Source organism: Ursus arctos, unplaced genomic scaffold (genome assembly GCF_023065955.2).
Source record: "Ursus arctos isolate Adak ecotype North America unplaced genomic scaffold, UrsArc2.0 scaffold_27, whole genome shotgun sequence".
NCBI lineage: Eukaryota > Metazoa > Chordata > Mammalia > Carnivora > Ursidae > Ursus > Ursus arctos.
In genome coordinates this window covers 12504229-12524204 of record NW_026622952.1, presented here as the reverse complement: position 1 = coordinate 12524204, position 19976 = coordinate 12504229, and the positions used below count along the sequence as shown (strand labels likewise).

Genomic DNA, 19976 nt, shown 5'->3' with positions numbered 1-19976 from the left:
CAGAGCTTGTCCAGAGATAATATTTTGGAATTGGCATAACCTCTGAAAGGCAGTTTTGTAATTTCTGATCTTTTATCTAGAAAATTTCCATGATCAACAAAATCCTAAATTGAGATTACCAAGGGCAGAAAATTGAATAAATAACAGTTATCAAAAATGGGACATTTATGTGATGTTACCTTTTTTTCAATCCACCACATGTAGTAGTAGTCTTCTAACCTGAGTCTTGAGTGTTCTTACCAAAATTGAATCATTCAAATTTGGAACAAAGGCTAATTTGTACCTGTCAGTTTCAGAACTTCAAAAATTGTTTTTACTATATAATTAAATATTTAATTTCAAGAAAAAGTATTTTAGTATTGAATGCCTTAGTATTAATCAACAGCTACTGATTCAAAAATCGAAAAGTATGTTCCATCAAATATATGCATTTGAATTATTAAACCTTAGAATTACGATAAAATCCTCAATATGTTGCCATTATGTAATTAGATAAATTAGATAAATTATAACAACATCACCAGTCATTAGTTGTGTGCCAAAATCATTTCATAAATTTATAAATATATCAAAATCTCTTTTAGTTTCATTGTCTCCAGAAACCCAGGACCACTCAATGGTCATTTACTTGTCATTTTCATCAGAGATCATTCTTACTAGTTTTGTATGCTACTGAATACATCTTTCCCTAATTATTTCTGTTTTACTAAAATGAAAATAAAATTTTTTTTCTTGGAAACAAAATTAAGTCAAATTAATTCAACAGCTGCTGAAATCTCACCTGAAATTTTAAACAGCTCCAAAGCCACAAAAGGAGAAGACAAACACATTAGCTTTAATATAGCTAGTATGCAATAAAAATGAAAAGATCTACTATGGGAATGTTAACACAAGTACAGAAATCGATTAAAGTATGTTCACTAAAAGTCCTGTCATTAGCATTTTTATTTAGTACAATATATGCTAGAATATAAATACATAACAATATGTCCTTTCTTATCACAAGGAGTCTTTTATACAACTAAAATCCATGGCCAACATTTTATATGGCAAAAGAAAAATAAACCGAACCTGTAAATTCTCAGAAAAGGACCAAGGATATAGGAAAATAATGCATTTTATATAAATTATAGAGGACAGTTACAGTGAAAATCCATTACCTTCCTCTCTGACTCAATTTAACAAAATAAAGTCAACATGTATTATCCCGGGAACTGCTAAGAGTGCATGAACACTGTGGCCCTTTCAAAAGACAGTGGTCAAAGACAAACTGTTATCTCCATGTCATATATTGTTCTTAGTTCTTAACTGGAGTTGAGCTTCCTTTCATAGTCTTCTTTAGGTGGTGGTAGTTTGGCAAGATTTTCATCAGGAAATCCAGCTGTAGTGTCTGGGGCTAAAAAGATAAGATAATTAAGGACTGACAAGCAGAAGGCAAAGTTAAGAGTATCAGGCAGAGATAATTACCACCAGGCCAGGGAAATATAGGTGATTTTCACTGGCTTATTTCTGCTTACCTGTTTGTTTTGTTTTTGTTTTTTTTTAATTTACAATGAATATATGTTAAGTTTGGTAATAAGAAAAAGCTGAAAGATTTTACATGTAAAAATATACATGACTCAGTTTTCAACCCAGCTTTTGTATACTTTACCCTGGCCTCCAAAGTTAAACAGTTCTGATCACAGACAGCAACATAAGTAGAAACCTGGAGCACCCAGCTTTCTGCAGGACCTACACAGCACGCAGCTGCAGTCCTCATCAGCTCTTTACCCTTCCGCATCAGCTTTGCCCAAACTTCCCTCACTGTGAAACTCAGGAGGGGCACTCCTGACAAATACGGAGTTTTAGACCCTTGCCCTTGACACTGGGGAACCCTTCTTTTAATAAGGACCTCTACACATGATCACTGTGATCACTGAAACATGGAAAACAGTATGTGTTGAACTTCAGATGTTCCTACTTAATTCTAATCTCCCTTAACCCAATTAGTTTCTCCCTCTTCAATCATCTTTGCTGTTATGCAGAAAGAGAGTAAAAAGAAAAACTGGATTTGTTCTTATTGCCTTTTAGTCTATAGAAGTCATACTTGCTTGTAACAGTAATAAAAGCCAAAAGTTAGAGAAACAGAATAACCCAAAGAGAACTGGAGTTTTAATTTCTGATAAATATGGCTAAGAATCAGATGCAAAGTGGTAAATATCTTGAAAAATATTTTCTTTTGGGGGAGGGGAGAGAGGCTGGGTAACTAAAGCACTATATTCTGGGCCAGACAATGAGGCTTAAAACAACAATCAGAATGTCCAAAGAAAGCTCCAGATGCCCTATTTATCTCCTAAATGAAACCCTAAATACATATTCTTCATTATTCTTGGTTCTCACGAGGAGGAGAAGATAATTTCTCATAAGCCAGGGAAATACCCAAAGCCATTTGCATATTCACAAACTGTGTTTATTTTCAGAAAAGTCGTCTATGTTGGTAAACTAATAGATGGATCCAAGCTGGCTGTCCAATATAAATTTGGTAGGGTCATTCCTTACCCTGAAGGATTAATATTTTAAGACTGAATCAACAGTTTATAAAGTTTGATGACGCATCTTCAGTGAAAACACGTAAGACTAGGAATAACATTTCTGGATTTTCTTTTCTATCAATTTGTCCTTGTCATCTTTGTATATATTTTTGATAATAACTTAAAAGACTGAATAATTTCATTGCAAATAAATTCTAACTTTAGGAATGTTTTTCTGATGTTTTATTTTAACCATTTGCTTTTTAAATGGCAGACCGCTGCCCCATTGAAACAATTATGTGGTATTTTGGGGAAAATCAGCAGCCCGAGAAGAACTTTTTTTTTGAAGTATAATTAACAATGTTATATTAGTTTCAAGTGTATAACATATTGACTCAACAATTCTATACATTATTCAGTCCTCACCATGATAAATGTAGTCGCCGTCAGCAGCCACACACTATTATTACAAAATTACTGACTACATTCCCTGTGCTGTACTTTTCATCTCTGTGACTTATTTTATAATAACTGGAAGTCTGTACCTCTTAATCCTTTTTATCTGTTTTACCCATCCCCTCCACCCACCTCCCTGTGGCAACCACCAGTTTGTTCTCTGTATTTAAGTCTTTGTTTCTTTTAGAAAGAACTCTTTTTAAAGACAGGGTCTAGTACCTGTGGTCGCTCCGTCTGCACCCGACGAAGGCAGTCTGCACCATAGATCACCGTATTCTCAGGGATGACTTCAAACGTATTTAGGTTGCAGCAAGCCCCAATGATGCAACCACTTGTCAATATCACGTTTCTGCCCACATATGCTGCAGTAAAAACACAGAAAGAAATGCAATTTAAGACAAATGAGTAAAATGTTAACTTTTTTCTAGAATGACTTCAGTATTAAATTGCAAACTAGCCTTAAGAAAAAAATTAAAGGAAATATTTCAGTTCAGAGTTTGTAAAGCATACAGGCAGGCGCCTGACTAGTATTAAATGGATTAAACCAGAGCTTTGCTGACATGTGACCCTGGGCAAGTCACTGTAAATTCTATGAGCAAGTTTATCTATAAGATGGAAAGACTGACCTACTTAATAGTTTGTTGCAATGTAAAGGAATAAGTGAGATATTAAATGTAAAGTGCCTAGCACAGGTTTGACACATAGTAAGTATATAATAAATAGAAAATAACAATGATAGTAATAACTGGTAATCCACATTAAAATAAAAACCGTTAGGTAGATTAACAAAAAGTCTAATTTTATTATTTAAAAAAAGAAACGTTTTCTTTCATGCCAATCAGGACCAAAGGTAAATCATTATTCTATTTTTTTAAAAAATCATTATTCTGAAGTTGTCTCATTGTTCAGGTTCTTTCTGGACTGCAGTGGGACACGCTCTTGGAGCTCTTTCCAGTAGTGGTGGTGACCTTACATGACCTCCTGCCTAGCTCCATTTATAAGTAGCTTCCATTTGTCCTGACTGGCTACGTAAAGCAGTCCTGAAATTAAAGAAAGCAAATTGCTAGAGAAAATGATTTTTTTTCTTTAATTCTGCAGTTACATTAATCAACTAAATTATCAGACATTAGTATTTAACAGAAATCTTTTTCAAATTTTTCATCTGAATATTATGATTTAATTCAATCCTGATTTAAATGTACGCAGCTGAATTTTTTTTTTAAAGGGGGGGGAGGGCCAGAGGGAGAGGGAGAGAGAGAATCTTAAGCAGGCTCCACGCCCAGCCTGGAGCCTGACACGGGGCTCAATTTCACAACCCTGAGATCATAATCTGAGACAAAATCAAGAGTCAGATGCTTAACCAACTGAGCCACCCAGGCAGACCCACGGCTGAATTTTTAATTCAATGTATTAAACACATTATTAAGTTCCTTAAAGGCAAAGAATTCATCTCATGACTATTTTAGTCCGCTTTCAACCATACGTTCCTTCCACTTTGCCACGGTTTCTACTTAGATTGTTTTCCAGGACACAATAAAGAGAAAGGAGGTAATCACTTTTCGCAATAAAATTCCAAATATAGCTTACCTTTTGATTCAATAACATTATTATCTCCCATTTTCATGGCTTGGGAATCTGTGAGCCAGACTTAAGTAAACACTGTAAATGTGTTCATCTTTTCTTCCCTCCACTAATTCACTATATCCTTTTTTTTTTTTTAAGACTTTATTTATTTATTTGTCAGAGAGAGAGCGAGCACAAGCGGGGGAGGGGGGGCAGCAGGCGGGGGGGAAGCTGCTCCCACTGAGCAAGGACTGATGTGGGACTCTATCCCAGGACCCTGGGATCATGATCTGAGCTGAAGGCAGACACTTAACCCACTGAGCCACCTAGGTGTCCCTAATTCACTATATCCTTATCCTGCACTGAGGCAGAGGACAAAGGCATGGGAAGGGCCACGCAGCCCCAGTCTGGCCAGAACTTCTTGCTCAGTGCAGCCTGAAAGTAAAGTTTTAATCTCTGAATACGAGTATCTCTAAGCAGATATAAATGCCTTCTATATTTTTTTAAAGAAATGAGCATCTTTTACCCCAATTCTATGAATAACGTATTTTCATGATTGTCTTCAGAAAATTAAAATTACTTATCACCAAATCACTTAAAGCTAACATGTTAACAGTTTGATATATCTTTATATAAACACATATAATTCCCTTTATATAACTGGGAATCAAACTCTATAAAATCAAACTGTATAAACTTTCACCGCTCACTTTATTTGGTTCAATTAAATTTGCAAGCAACCATTATTCCATACCATTAAAATCTTTAAAAACATAGTTTAAAATGACTGCTAGTAGCTCTATAGTGTGCTTATAGCTTAACTTATTTAAATATTTTGCTATTGTTAAACATTAGATTTTTTTTCCTCCAAGTTTTCTTATCATAAAATAACGTTTTGCTGACACCGTGAAAATATTTTACTATCTTTTTAGAGTACAAAAATCAAGCATAAGAACTGGTAGCACTCGGGGGGAAAAAACAAAGAATGAAATATTTCCATGCCCATCCACCATTTCTTTGCATCAGACAACATACTGTTAACCTAAACTATACAGGAATCAAACGGACAGAGCTGTGGTTCTTAAATCAGAATAGAAGCCAGGATTCCTGTTTCTATGTCTACTGCCACTCAGTCACTGCTACCTGTCAACAAGTTGTAGCAACAGGAGCAAGATGGTACCTAAAGATATGTCTGTGTGTGCATGAATGCAACCTTATAATATATTTGATATATTTGATAGCTAAAACATGACAATTTCTATGGAATAGATTTGGATACTAAAGACAGCTGGGAAGAAGAGTTTACTTAAATTATTGTAAAGGATACAACAGCCAACTTCAAACACATTATTGGTGCCAATGATCATAGGTTTCGGTTCTGGATCTTCAGTATCAGGGGTGATATTATCAGGGTGACTATAAAAAAAAGAGACAAATCATCAAAGTCAATAATGCAATAAGCAATTCTCTTGTTTTAGAATTCGGGTTCATTCTTGCAATTTTATCTCCATCAAGCTTACTATATGTAACTATATGAGTAATTTCTTAGCCCAAGTGAATTCTTTATCCTCTGTGCTGAAGAACTGATTCTGAGTTGAAAGAGAACTACTGAAATGTAAAGAAGCCATAGGCAGATGCCTAAAGAAGTCATAGATCAGCTTTCCTTTGCTTATTATTAAAGCCCAAAGCCGAGAGGGCCTTTCCTAGGACAAGGTAAAAATGTTGCTGGCTATCATTTTTAGCTTGTTAAATTGGAATCAAAATCATGCCTGGCTTGAAAAATTTCCATTCCTAATAACCATTTGAGATTGTGAAATGCAAACAGATATCCACATCAAATAATTATTTTATGTTGTTAGGTAGTTTGAAATATTTGGAACATAAAATGTTTGTGGTCTAAGAGGAAGCCATTTTTTAAATGGAGCTTTATCTCTGACAGTTGAGTTACTACAGAATATAGCTGCTGTCAACTGACTTACACTAAAGGTGCCAAAATAGATTTTAAAAAGAAACTGCTTAATATAGTAAGAAACTCCCAAATTCTAAGTAAGCGTTAAGACAAATCAATCTCTTTATCACATTTAAATATTTTCCCAAGGTCTTTCTTACAAATTCCATACATTGTTGCTATAAATTAGGTATAAGCTTGAATCTCCTGCCAAATTTTATCTAGAAAGCTTTACAAACGCTTATGAAAATTTCATAGGTATGACAGTCTAGTTCACTAAGATCATGTACATGTTTAACATTTTATTATTTCTTTAATTTTCAAAGTTAAAAATTGCCTCTATACCCCCCAAATTTTCAAATACAATTCTGGGCGCTACCCCCACAAAGCATGATGAAAATATACATCAGAGTCAGGTTCATGTGTCTGGGCCTCAGTAATAACATTTCAGCCAGAACGGACACATCCAATCTAAAGGTTCTCTTCAGGGTGGTCAGCACAGCACTTGGTCTCTGGAGTCTGGAAATGTTTGCTTAAGGCACAGAAGAGGTAGTGACACGTAAGGGGAAGGTTATCAGACCTTCTAGTCAGCCACCGATGAGTCCTCTCCCCTTGGACAAGTCTCATTACCCATCGGTCTCTGGTTTCCTCATTTACTAATTACTTGTGTTGAAAAGATCCTTAATGTTTCTCTAGTTCTAGAATCGTGGGCTTTCCAGATGTCTGTTGTAAAAGGTTCCTACAGACAGCTGAAATTAATAAAAGCACAACCTGTGGTACTTAGTTCAGAGTCTCTGTAAGAGTCTTACTCACGCATTTATGATAAGCGCCTGTTCTTCTATGAGGTTACCTTCACCAATCACGATCGGCCCGGCTTCGGCAATAATTCGTGCTTTAGGGTGGATCACCGTCCTAGGTCCTGTTAAAAATAGGATGAAACGGGATTACTGGTGGAGGCTCAGCTTGCAATAGGAGGGGAAGATGACCGAGGGGGGCTGAGGCTATTGGGAGGCACACTTCCTACAGTGTGTGCCAGGCACCACACTAGGCACTCTACAGACGCTATCTCCTCGCTGCTATCCACAGCAGTCACTGCCAAATCTCAAGCCAAGGTGAGTGGAGACAGCACAGGCTCTGGAGCCAGATAGCCCTGGCTCACCGACTATCTGGAAGCCTCTGTTATCTCAGCAGTGAAATGGGGGTGGTGAGAATACCAGTCTCGCAGAGTCGTTGTATGGATTAGATGAGATAATGTTTGTAGACACAGTATTCTGGCACATTGTTGGCAAGAAAAATTAATTCCCTTCCTTGCTTTGCTTTCCCTCATAAAAGTGAGGCTCTCTTATGATGCTGGTGCGTTCTCACACTAGTGAACCACGTAAGGCTTTCTTATGCTAGCGTACTAGAGTTAGTCTTTTTATTAAGCGGCTAAGAGGAAAGACGGGTGGAATGGGAGACAGGAAATACAGAAACTAACCTTATCTTTGTTACTTTGTCACCATCCCTACAAAAAGCCTCACCATCGGAGGGAGGCAGAGCTTCTGTTGTATCTGGTCTAAGATACGATTTTAACCAGGTAAGGGTTGAAAAAGCTTACAGGGAGGCGGTGGAAGGAGTCAAATGTGATTACTGGAGTCCTAAGGCTCTGGAATAGGCCGACTGAGGCAATGACTCCCATCTCAAATTGAAGGGAGCAAGAAGGGGTCTACCACATCCATTTCACCATCAGGGTGGAGAAGGCACTGCACTGCTTAAACAGTGCCACGATTCTGGAGCTAACACATTCCTTCCCCTCGTTCTTGAGTTCCTGAAGGCCTAGTGTTTTGGTGATAATGAAACCACTCACTAGAAAATACCACCTCACTTTCGCCACTCCCTGCAGCACCGGCCCCACCCATCCACCCCCAACGCCAAGGCTATTTTTATTGGTAAACAAGCACACGCGAGGTAACCGGACTCTGGAAGTAAGAGAGGGTGGGTAGAAAGGTTGACAGAAGGTCCGGGGAGGCAGTCAGGAGGATGACACTGTCCATGTCATTCAGTAGTCGATTGTGTAAATTAATTGATTCAATAATCATTATCTGCTTGTGACAGGTAAGACGCAGTGTTGTATGTCACAGGGAAACAAAAGGGAACACAAGCTACTTTTGCCCTTTTGAGCCTGCGTATCTTCTTTATCTTGAAAACTGGAAATACTTAACATACTCACACACAAATGTATTAAAATAAATAAGGAGGTGTTCCTGGTGCCTAGAGAATTGGAAGGAACCTCCATGCAGGTCTATTTTTGCCCTAACAATGAAGAGCCGGGGACTCATAAGGAGGGTGGGGCCCGAGACAGGATGCACGGTCAAAGGACCGCACAGTCTGATAAGAAACAACACGAGAGAGGCTTTGTTATTTCTGTCACCTCTGGCTCCCCAAATCCTCAGCTGCCAAAGTAAAATTTCCCTGGCAATTTCTCCTATTCAGGGTAGAAGACGGGATCTCTCAGATCTCTGGGAAGGTTCTCAAGTAAACATGTGTGCCTTTTTTTTCTTTGTTAAAAAAAAATGCATACATTTATAAAAGTATTATGTGCCCATTATAAAAATTCAAACAAAGCCAAAAGCGAAAGATCCTCTCTTTATGCTAATCCTAATCCCTAGAGGTAACTATTCTTAAAAGTTTGGGGTATATTATTCCAGACTTGAGTTCTACTGTATACTTAAGACCTGTAAATGTCACTGTATATAAAATATATTTCATCATAAAGTTATAGAACAAATAGAATTTGAAGGTGGAAAAATATGGATTAAAGGTACAGTTTTTTTTAAAAATCAAGGAATAGTACTTGTTATTCTGCAGTTTGCTTTATTCACCTGAAAAATCATGCCGATTTTTTCATATAAGTACATTTAGCTGGCTATTCAATGGTTGAATAGTATTTCATATCATATTAACATACCATAATTTATTTAACCAAACCCTTAATGATGGGCATTTAGATGTTATCACATTTGGGGGAGAAGTGCTAAATAATACTGAAACAAACACTGGATTCCTTTGAAATGAGAAATTTCTTAGAGGTCTTCCAGCTGTGTGAACCAATTTAAGTCTGTAGTTTGCACAATACCAGATTTGCATTTTACTCTAAAATGTTCTATGATAGGGACGCCTGGGTGGTTCAGTCGGTTAACCGGTTAAACGTCTGCCTCCAGCTCAGGTCATGAATCCAGGGTCCTGGGATAGAGCCCCGTATCAGGCTCTCTGCTCAGTGGGGAGTATGCTTTTCCCTCTCCTTCAGCCCCTCCCCCCAATGCTGCTCTCTCTCACTCTGCTTTCTCTCTCTTTCAAATAAATACATAAAATCTTAAAAATAAAAGAAAATGTTTTATGATAAAAGGGACAGATCATTCAATTTTAGGTTCTTTGTAATTAAAACCCTGCCGGCACCCCACCCCTTGTCTACAAAGTCCAGACTCTGGCCTCCACCACGTAAACGCTATATGCTTCATCTCTCAAATGCCTGTTCTCTCATCTATAAAAAGATGAGATCTAGAGCAACCTACTTCACTGTGTTGAAGTGTGGATTATACGAAATAATGTCTGAAAGGGAGATCACAGGGTCTGGCCCATAGTTGTTAAAAATGGGAGGTTGTGACACTATCTGACACCAAAAGCTATTTGTGTAACTATCATAATAAGCAAAACAACTCCTTCTGGTCTGAGAAACAAAAAAAGAGTCCACTTTATTCCTCTACTCAGATTATTAGGGTGGTAACTCCTTTTAACCAGCAGGGAGAAATTTACATATTACTGTAAAATAGTAAAAGCAAGTAAACAAATATTTTCCGCACTAGCGTCAGAATCTTAGACGGGGAAGAGATCATCATGCTGTGACAGAGAGCAGATCCTCTGCCACTGCCAGACAAGAAGCCAGAGGCACGAGATGTTCTGCTGGTCCTCAAGCTGTAGCTTTTGACAACAAGCAGACTTGCAAGAAGCTACCTGAGAATGGACTAGTACGACAAGGTTATCACTGAACCCTGTCTTTAAAAATTGCTCTAAAGTGTAGCTTTGAAAACAACTGATATTTCCATTTTCCCCTTTCAAAAACGATATAATTACTACATGGTAAATATACAAACACAAATTTAAGAATTTTTTTTTTTAATTTATGTGACAGAGAGACAGCCAGCGAGAGAGGGAACACAGCAGGGGAATGGGAGAGGAAGAAGCAGCCTCCCAGCAGAGGAGCCCGAGGTGGGACTCGATCCCGGAACACCGGGATCACGCCCTGAGCCGAAGGCAGATGCTTAACGACTGCGCTACCCAGGTGCCCCTACAAACACAAATTTAAAAAAAATTTTTTAAATGAAATTTTAAAAAACAAAGACATGATCCCCATGTCTTACACAATTTTTAAATATAATGTCTGAGCTATTTTAACCAGGCATTTTATGGTTGTTATTATCATTTTTATGATTATTAATAAGTTAGCTAGAAGATAACTGGGAAACTCCTGGTTAGAAATCTGGGCGCCCTGAGATAGAAAGCCAGGTCACCAGCCTGGATGAGACCTGTACTTAAGACAGCACCTCCACCTGCTGGCAGCACTGCCAAACTACAAGTCCTCGTGTTTTAGGGCGGAAAGACCATAATCGGTCAAGTATCAACTTTGAATTGTGAAGTAACAACAAAAGTCATGGGTGGTAATAAACTGAACAGTTCCTCTAAATCTCTCGTAGGTCTTTTGGGGCAGAGACTAGAGAAGTCAGTACACAGGTACTTCGGCATGTGACTGCTAAGATTTTGGTTTGGACAGCTTGCTAAAGGGACATTCCGTTGCAGGTGTGCGGTCCGCAGTGTGGGCTTTTGTCTCTGCACGGTTTTGTGCTGGAGGATGGCACCAGAGAGCCCCGGAGTCCAAGGGCTATTCCAAGTCCTGGGCGGCCGCAGAGACTAAAATGTGGGCACAGACTGCTCCACTCTTCTACATGCGAGAAGCACTTTTACCTAGAATGGGTCTGATTTCAAACCAAGTTTAAGGGTCTTGAGGTTAAAATGCTTTAAAAACAAAAACCTGTCACCATGGAAAGATTTTTTTTAAAGGTGTGAACTTTCTTGGAGCTCTCACTGGCAGGGTAGTTTGTATATTTTCTTACCAAATGTGCTGAAACTCTATTTGGCTTATCTCCTTGTTTGGATAAATGTGTCTAGAGTTGGAGTTGCCTTACCGGCTGATGAATTATTTTTCTAAATGGTTGGCTGGGCTTGATGCAACAGAGCCAGAAAGGCATTCCTCGCATCAAATTTCCATTCCCCTCATTTGGTAAAGGACATTTTTCCTGTCTATCTTTGCCACAGAAAGCAATCTTTGTGCACATTTTCATATGTCAATAAATAGTTCAAAAAGCCACAAGCTTTTTCCTTTGAAAATTAAAACAATTCTTTTGACCTGGAAGCTGAAGTACCTGTAAGAACTGCTTTATATTTGATGAATTTCAAGTCAAAGCCACTGTTCTTCCTTATTGAAAAAGATTTCCATGGTAAAGGGAAGCTTTTGACCTGTATTAAAAACTTTAATGGAGAGAAAGAATAAGTGGGACAAAGGACTTCCATCTCAAAGTTTTACCACCGTGTAGAGTTCTGCCTTCCTACCGTAATTTCCCAACCAAGCCCTGTCCTAAGACCAGGAGACTGACTTTCACCCTATAATGGGACTATAGAACTGTGATTAGAAGACTTCCTGAAATGTTTTTCAGCTTTCAAAGCAAAATTTAAGGAAATAATCCATGGCCCAAGAATCAAGACAGCCTAATTACAAAGAGGCTTGATACTATGAAACCTTGCTTACCCACATTGTAATTAACAAGAGAGCTGTTATTTTTCCCAAGGTCTGTTTCCTGGCAGCCTCTAATGAAAGGGGTCAGGCTCCAGCAGAGTCTCAAGTCAGAGAGTTTCTGCTTAAGGACAATACTTCAAAGCTTCAGACCAGTTTCTTTGATAAACCAAATACCTGGTTTTCTAGGAGAATAGAATTTTTTTCTCTAGGAGAATAGATCTGGTTTAAAGTTCTACTACACCACCGAAACATAGAAAAGGAAAAAATTACTTTCCTTCCAAAACATTTTCAGAATGGAATAATTTGGTAAGAGTGTAACCAACTAGGGGACGGAAAGTTATGCATAACATCCTATGAAAAATCCATTAATTCAACTACACTTAAGTTTACTGCTATTTAATCCAGAAAAATAGAGCTTTTTAAGTGTTCAAATCTCCCTATCCATAGCGTAAGAGAAAAAACTTTATTCTGGTAAATTAAGCAAAAATAACAACAACAACAACAAAAAACAACAACAAAAGCCATAAATTGAAAAACAAAACAAAACATGGTGGAGAGAGTGAGTTTTAATTAAATAACTTATCTCTACTCTACCAGTTGATTTAACTTCCTATCTCCCTGGAGCTTTTTAATCTGATGTATTACATCAGAAAAATGAATTAGTAGTAATCAAAAGATTTCACATTTAGGTATATTGAGGGGGCAGAGGGAGAGGGAGAGGGAGTGGCAGAGAGAGCATCTTAGGCAGTCTCCATGGTCAGGGCACCCAGCACAGAGCCGGATGTGGGACTTGGTCTCATGACCCTGAGATTATGACCTGAGGCAAAATCAGGAGTCAGACATTTAACTGAGCCACCCAGGCGCCCTGATTAGAGATATCTTACACAAATAAAATAATGACAGAAATAGTTATCTAAATACCAATTCTGGACAGTTTCCGTACTTACATATACAGTTAAGAAACACACACAAAACAAAAAACCAAACAGAACAAAAGGTAAGAAACACATAATGAAAATGAAAAATTGTGAAAGACCAAACAAGTAACTATATCACTTCTGAATCTTTTCCTTGATTTTAAAAATTGAGATGTTTCTGTAAAGTATTTTAGCAAATTAAAAAAAAGGGGCCAAAAATAAACATAACAAAAATTAATTTAGATCCATTCTATGATAAGCTTCAAATCACTAGTTAAAAAATTATGACTTCTTATGCTATAAACTATCATTGAAAATCTGTGTTGAACTGTCATTGTACATTTTTATCACACAGCCGTGTATTATCGGGCAGAGGAAAAACCTATATGGAAAGTAGATTTAAACACTGTATTTCCTTACATAACTTCAACACTTAGGGAAGGTTGGTTGATAATAAGGATAAAGAAAGGAGAGGAGCATACAGTAGTGAAAGACAGCAGGAGAAACAGGAAAGTGAGCGCAGACTACTGATACCCAGTGGTCCACCGCTCTTTTTCATAGGAAAAAGACATTCCTGCTATTCTACAAAAGCTTCTATAAGTAACGAGTTTTTTCCAAATCAGAAAGACACATATACACAAACATGTATATAGACCTTGGTACGTTTATGCCAGCAGAAGTATCTACACTATCCATGTATCTGCTATACAGTAGGTATAATATACTTAGTTTAGAATGCAGAAGAAGTAGAAATGAAAGGGAATATTTGTGTAATTAGCAACATTATTTTAGTCTTACTTTCCTTCTAATTATAGAATACCTTGTCAGCTAATGAGATTCCTCGAATCATGATGAAAACCATAAAAAATACCAGATTAAAAATGCAGAACAGCACTTTGATAAACACGTGGCCATCATAATTTCTCCTCACAGAAAGTCTGCAAGCTGTTTAGTAATTAACAAAGAGTTAACATAGCACTGAACAGAAACTGTGTCATCTTCTAAACTTTGAAATTCTGTCAATTTAAAATAATTAAATAAATACAACCTGGCAAATTCCTAATGATGTCCCATAACAATGGCACAATCTTTACTTGTTCTCTAAGATGTGATGCCTAAATTGGTTGGAGGCTTAGACTTAATAAAATTCACAATTTTTTTTCCTATTAAAGATACTGTCAGTATAAGGGAACAGGGCATATTTTCTCTCTGACAGCTCTACTCTGGTAACATGCAGCTGCTAGTAAGGACGGTCTCATGTTAGTAAAGCTACAAGGGCATGATATGCAGCGAAAACATGTAAAAGAACGAGTGGCTAAAATGTAAGTTTGGGAGAACATAATCATGTCCATACAAGCAAGCTGCCACCTGTTAAACTGTTCACTTGATTTCAACGTTGGATCTCACCTCTAGCAAGGCTATACAATGTTAAGATTTAATGGTGCGATTAGCTAGTGTTAGGATTTGGGCAATGACTTTCACAAATATTCTCTTATTGAATCCTTCAAAAACCTATGAGGTAGGCACTCCTATTTTGCATGTCACAAAAACTGTTAATTGCCACTCAATCTCCATGCTTCCCTCTTCCCTGGTAACAGAAACCTACCGGACGGAGTGGGGGAAGCAATGCGCCCAGTTCAAACTACGATCTCCCAGCCTTCCCTGCAGTTATATGTGTCCATGACATTAAATCCAAGGCATCAGACATACAATGAGAAATTGTGTGGAAGTTTCAGGAAGACTATTTAAAGGAAGCTGACTCAACTGGGAGGTACACCCTTTTGTCTCCACTCTTCCCTTTTCTTATCCAAGATCACTCTTGGTGCTTTAGCTATCGGATTCTGGCCTACAAGGCTGGAGCTCCTGGACGATCAACTACCTAGCCCTCAATTGCCCAACTCTATACTTATTTATATAAAAGAATAAACCCTGCATACTAAGTCACCACTATATGCAGCTGAACCTAATTCTAATACACATTCACCCCCAGATGGGGAAAATGAAGGTTGGTGAGGTTAAGTAGTAGAATCAGGGTGGGGGCGCCTGGGTGGCACAGCGGTTAAGCGTCTGCCTTCGGCTCAGGGCGTGATCCCGGCGTTATGGGATCGAGCCCCACATCAGGCTCCTCCGCTGTGAGCCTGCTTCTTCCTCTCCCACTCCCCTTGCTTGTGTTCCCTCTCTCGCTGGCTGTCTCTATCTCTGTCAAATAAATAAATAAAATCTTTAAAAAAAAAAAAAAAAAGAATCAGGGTGTATCAGCAGGTAAAGAGCAAGGATGCAACCCAGGTCTGTAAGACTCCATGGTCCACACTCTTAATGGTAGTATGTAAGCTCCATGAAGGCAGTACGTTTGTCTGCTGTGTTCATTGCTGTGTCCCTAGTGCTAGCATAGTGCCTGGCACATAGTAGGAACACAACTGATGTTTCTCAAATAAATGAATGACTTTATTATATTGCCTCATTAGTTTATCAGATAGAAGTTTTAAATATAGAGTCCATCAGGGCACCTGGCTGGCTCAGTGGGTGGAGCATGCGACTCGATCTCAGGGTTGTTTTTTTTTTTTAAGATTTTATTTATTTATGTGACAGAGAGACAGCCAGCGAGAGAGGGAACACAGCAGGGGGAGTGGGAAAGGAAGAAGCAGACTCCCAGCGGAGGACACCGATGTGGGACTCGATCCCGGAACGCCGGGATCACACCCTGAGCCGAAGGCAGACGCTTAACAACTGCGCTACCCAGGCGCCCCGATCTCAGGGTTTTGAGTTCGAGCCCCACGTTGGCTGTAGAGACTACTTAAAAATAAAATCTTAAAAAAGTGTCCATCAGACTTAATTCTTTTAGAAATATTAAACGCTTATACGAAAAATACATTATTTGGTCAATAAAATTAGGACATCAGTGAAACAAATATATAAAACCTAATTAACTGTAAAGCACAGAAGTAAATTAAATTACATCAATTTTTGAGAAACAACATTAATAAACTATTTCCTTACCTATGGTTACATCACCCCGGATTTCACTTTCTACACACACAACTGCTCCAGGAGCAATCTTCACACTGTAGAAAGAAAAAGGTAATATTCACTATGGGTACATTTTAAAAAATATTGTTATAGAAGCTATCTTGACACTGTGGCGAGAAAAAGGTTTAAAAAATGGATTAGAACAATTGTAAGAGAATAAGGTATTTAATATATTTTAAAATTCTCTGGAGGCATACTATCCATTAGCTAAAATTAATAATGATACTTTATTAAAAAGCTTGAGGGAGTGCCTGGGTAGGTCAGTCGGTTAAGCAATTGACTCTTGGTTTCTGCTCAGGTCAGAATCTCAAGGTCATGGGACTGAGCCCCGTGTCAGGCTGTGCTCAGTGGGGGGTCTGCTTGAAATTCTCTCTCTCCCTCTGCACCCACCCCCTGTGCACATCCTCTCTCTCTCTCTAAAATAAATAAATAAATCTTTTTAAAAATAATAAAAATAAAATGCTTGAGGAAAGAGGCTTTGTATTCTTTTAACATCAGCACTGTTTCCAAATAAGATAAAGCTGAATACAACCTAACTATCCATTAGCAAGGGACTGGTTAATAAACTGTGGTACACCACAGTCTAATACACAGTCATCAAAAAGAAAGAATAATCCTGTATGTAAAGATGTGGAACAATTTCCAAGCTATATTAAGTCAAAAAAAGTCAAAGCCAGAAAATGGATGGTATATAATACACTGTTATTTCTGTAACAAAGAAAAAAAGGATGTACATTCAAAATACTTAACAATCAGCAAGGTAGTATTGATACAGAAATCAATGTAGAGATTAAAAATTTACAAAGATTCCTATTTATTCTCTAACTATGTGTTATAAAACTGCTTATCGAGTGATATAAATTGGAGTCCTAATTGTCCCCAAATTACTAACTTCCAAATAATTTACTGATGCTTTTTGATGTTCTGTGATGTCCTGTCTGACCCAGCGAAATCTAGCTAAATTCTGACTTAGCTGAGCCACGAGCTGACGTGCAGAACTGTACCAAATGACTTCCCCCTTAAACTGATAATCGTTTGGTAACTTGTTCTCATGAAGTAAAGAATTTTTTCTTAGGAGTAATGATATTATTCATGGTGTTAAATGTGCACTCATCTATAAAATAGCAGCAATACCATGTGAGCTATTTTGATTTTATAATCCTATTTGGGTTTTTCAAAATTTTGATTGCTAGTTGTTCACGGCAAGATACAGAAATACAGTAATTTTGAGGCGCCTGAGTGGCTTAGTCGGTTAAGTCTTGGACTCTTGATCTCAGCTCAGGTCTTGATCTCAGGATCGTGAGTTCAAACCCCCCATTAGGCTCCATGCTGGGTGTGGAGCCCACTTAAAAAAAAATGAAAGAAAGAAATACAGTAATTTTGTATATTGACTTTGTTTCCTACCTTGCTAAATCCACTCAGTTCATATAGATTCTCTGGGATTTCTCACAAAAAGAATTTTGTTGTCTGTGAATAGGGACAGTTTCATTTCTTCTTTTCCAATCCGTATGTATATTATTTCTTTTTCTTGCTTTACTGCCCTGGCTAAGACTCTCAGTACGATATTTAATATCCTTAATCTGTTCTGGCTCCATAAGATCAACAAAACCTACCAAACTATCTTCCTAAGCATGAATGATGCATTTTAAATAAATTATTAAAACCTGGTATGTAAAACAGTTGAAACTTCCTTTTTTTTTTTTTTTTTTTAGATTTTATTTATTTATTCGACAGAGATAGAGACAGCCAGCGAGAGAGGGAACACAAGCAGGGGGAGTGGGAGAGGAAGAAGCAGGCTCACAGCGGAGGAGCCTGATGTGGGGCTCGATCCCATAATGCCGGGATCACGCCCTGAGCCGAAGGCAGACGCTTAACCGCTGTGCCACCCAGGCGCCCCCAGTTGAAACTTTCTTGACCAAAATGTTAATGCTTTGGTTTATAAATTTTCTAAAAAACTTGTTTCTTATTTTAGCAAATGTTTTTCAACCAGTAAGAACCATAAATGTAGAGTATAATGATTCACTCACATCAATATTATTTTTTAAGTTCTATAAGTATTCACGTATGAAAATACTTGCTTATTTTTAACTTATAGTTGATAGTATAAAAATGGTACTTTCTATTTGTTTTTCATGTCTTTTTTGGGACATTTCTTTGGCAAAAAAATTGTTATTGCCAGGTCTTCTTTTTTTCCCAAATGTTTTACTGTGAGACAGGTTCCTGTTTTTATATTTGTCCTCCTTGATGAATGCAAATTTTCATTATCTGTAACATGAACTTGTATAGGACATGCTTGCCATTCTAGCAAAATATATGTGATTAGCACATTAAATTTCTCTTTTCTTTTTTTTAAAAGATTTTATTTATTTATTCGACAGAGATAGAGACAGCCAGAGAGAGAGGGAACACAAGCAGGGGGAATGGGAGAGGAAGAAGCAGGCTCATAGCGGAGGAGCCTGACGTGGGGCTCGATCCCATAACGCCGGGATCACGCCCTGAGCTGAAGGCAGACGCTTAACCGCTGTGCCACCCAGGCGCCCCTAAATTTCTCTAACTTTTGAGCATCATTTACAACTGATGCAATTAATACAGCTGCACTAGTGTATAACTGAATATTTGTATTTGCTTGAATATTTCCAAACTAACTCTGGAGGAACAGACAAGGTACTAATAATATTCATCACCTTCAGAGAGAGGAGCTGGAGAGCAGGGACACAATGGTAGACGGAAACTTTTTCACTACATGCTCATTTTTTATTACATGCCCACAAATGCACTGCCTATTCAATATATAAATAAAACAAAACAAAAAAGATAAAATTTTCTTAACACCAGGTGATAAGGGGGTCCTGGATTCATTTCCATAATCAGGGTGAAACTTTATCCCCATTTCCTTAAAAAGGCTCCCTCAAATCATGATCCCTATATGCCCTCCCCCACTTAAACTTTATTTATTTTACCTAAAAATACTTTCTTGTAACTCTTAAGTATCATTTAATTAATTTTAGACTTCTTAGTTTCCTTTTAAGACCAGGTGTTTTTTGGTTTTTTTTTTTAAGATTTATTTATTTATTTGAGAGAGAGAGACAGAGCAGGAGGGACAGAGGGAGAGAGAATCTTAAGCAGACTCCACCCTTGAGCCCGATGCAGGACTTGATCTCACAACCCTGGGATCACGATGTGAACCAAAACCAAGAGTCCGATGCTTAACCCACTGTGCCACCCAGGTGTCCCCAAACCAACTTTTTTGTTCTTTAAATCATTGTTCCCATTGCTTCAACAACTATCCTTTTTAACCAAGAATAAAATTATTACTCATTAGTATTTTTCATTACTTTCAACCTTCAAATACCCAGCTATCACAAATATAATCCTATTATGCCATATTCACCATGGCATTGGTCACAATATTTCTAAATCACTGTCTATAACTGTTCTGTGTCATACTGCATCCAGGATGCTTGATACTGTACTAGCAGAAACATGACACAAGTCAATGTGTAAGAAATAAAAGGCTGTATTATGAAAGAAATATGAATACTTGGAATAGTCAGTATAATCATATTCTGGTCCATTTCTTATATTAGTTTGTTCAAGGAAATGAGGTGTTTTTGCTTTTCTATTTATGATGGCAATCAAACGATGATGCACCTATAATTGAACTAAGACACTTGGGCACTTTTGTGGACAATATCAGGGCACTTCTTGGAAAATATTGTACCAATATG

At 37.7% G+C, this 19976-nt stretch overlaps 1 protein-coding gene across 1 annotated transcript in view; it reads right to left on the bottom strand.

Annotated features, from left to right (window-relative positions):
• Nucleotides 1-914: 914 nt before the first annotated feature.
• DCTN6 (dynactin subunit 6) overlaps nt 915-19976 on the bottom strand; it is a 22954-nt gene continuing 3892 nt past the window's right edge. The window contains exons 2-7 of the mRNA XM_026508367.4: nt 16219-16283; nt 7291-7396; nt 5857-5945; nt 4554-4601; nt 3186-3328; nt 915-1396 (exon numbers count right to left, since the gene is read on the bottom strand). Coding sequence (XP_026364152.1) covers nt 1298-1396; nt 3186-3328; nt 4554-4601; nt 5857-5945; nt 7291-7396; nt 16219-16283 — 550 coding nt within the window. The 3' untranslated portion in view covers nt 915-1297. The remainder of the gene's footprint in view (nt 1397-3185; nt 3329-4553; nt 4602-5856; nt 5946-7290; nt 7397-16218; nt 16284-19976) is intronic.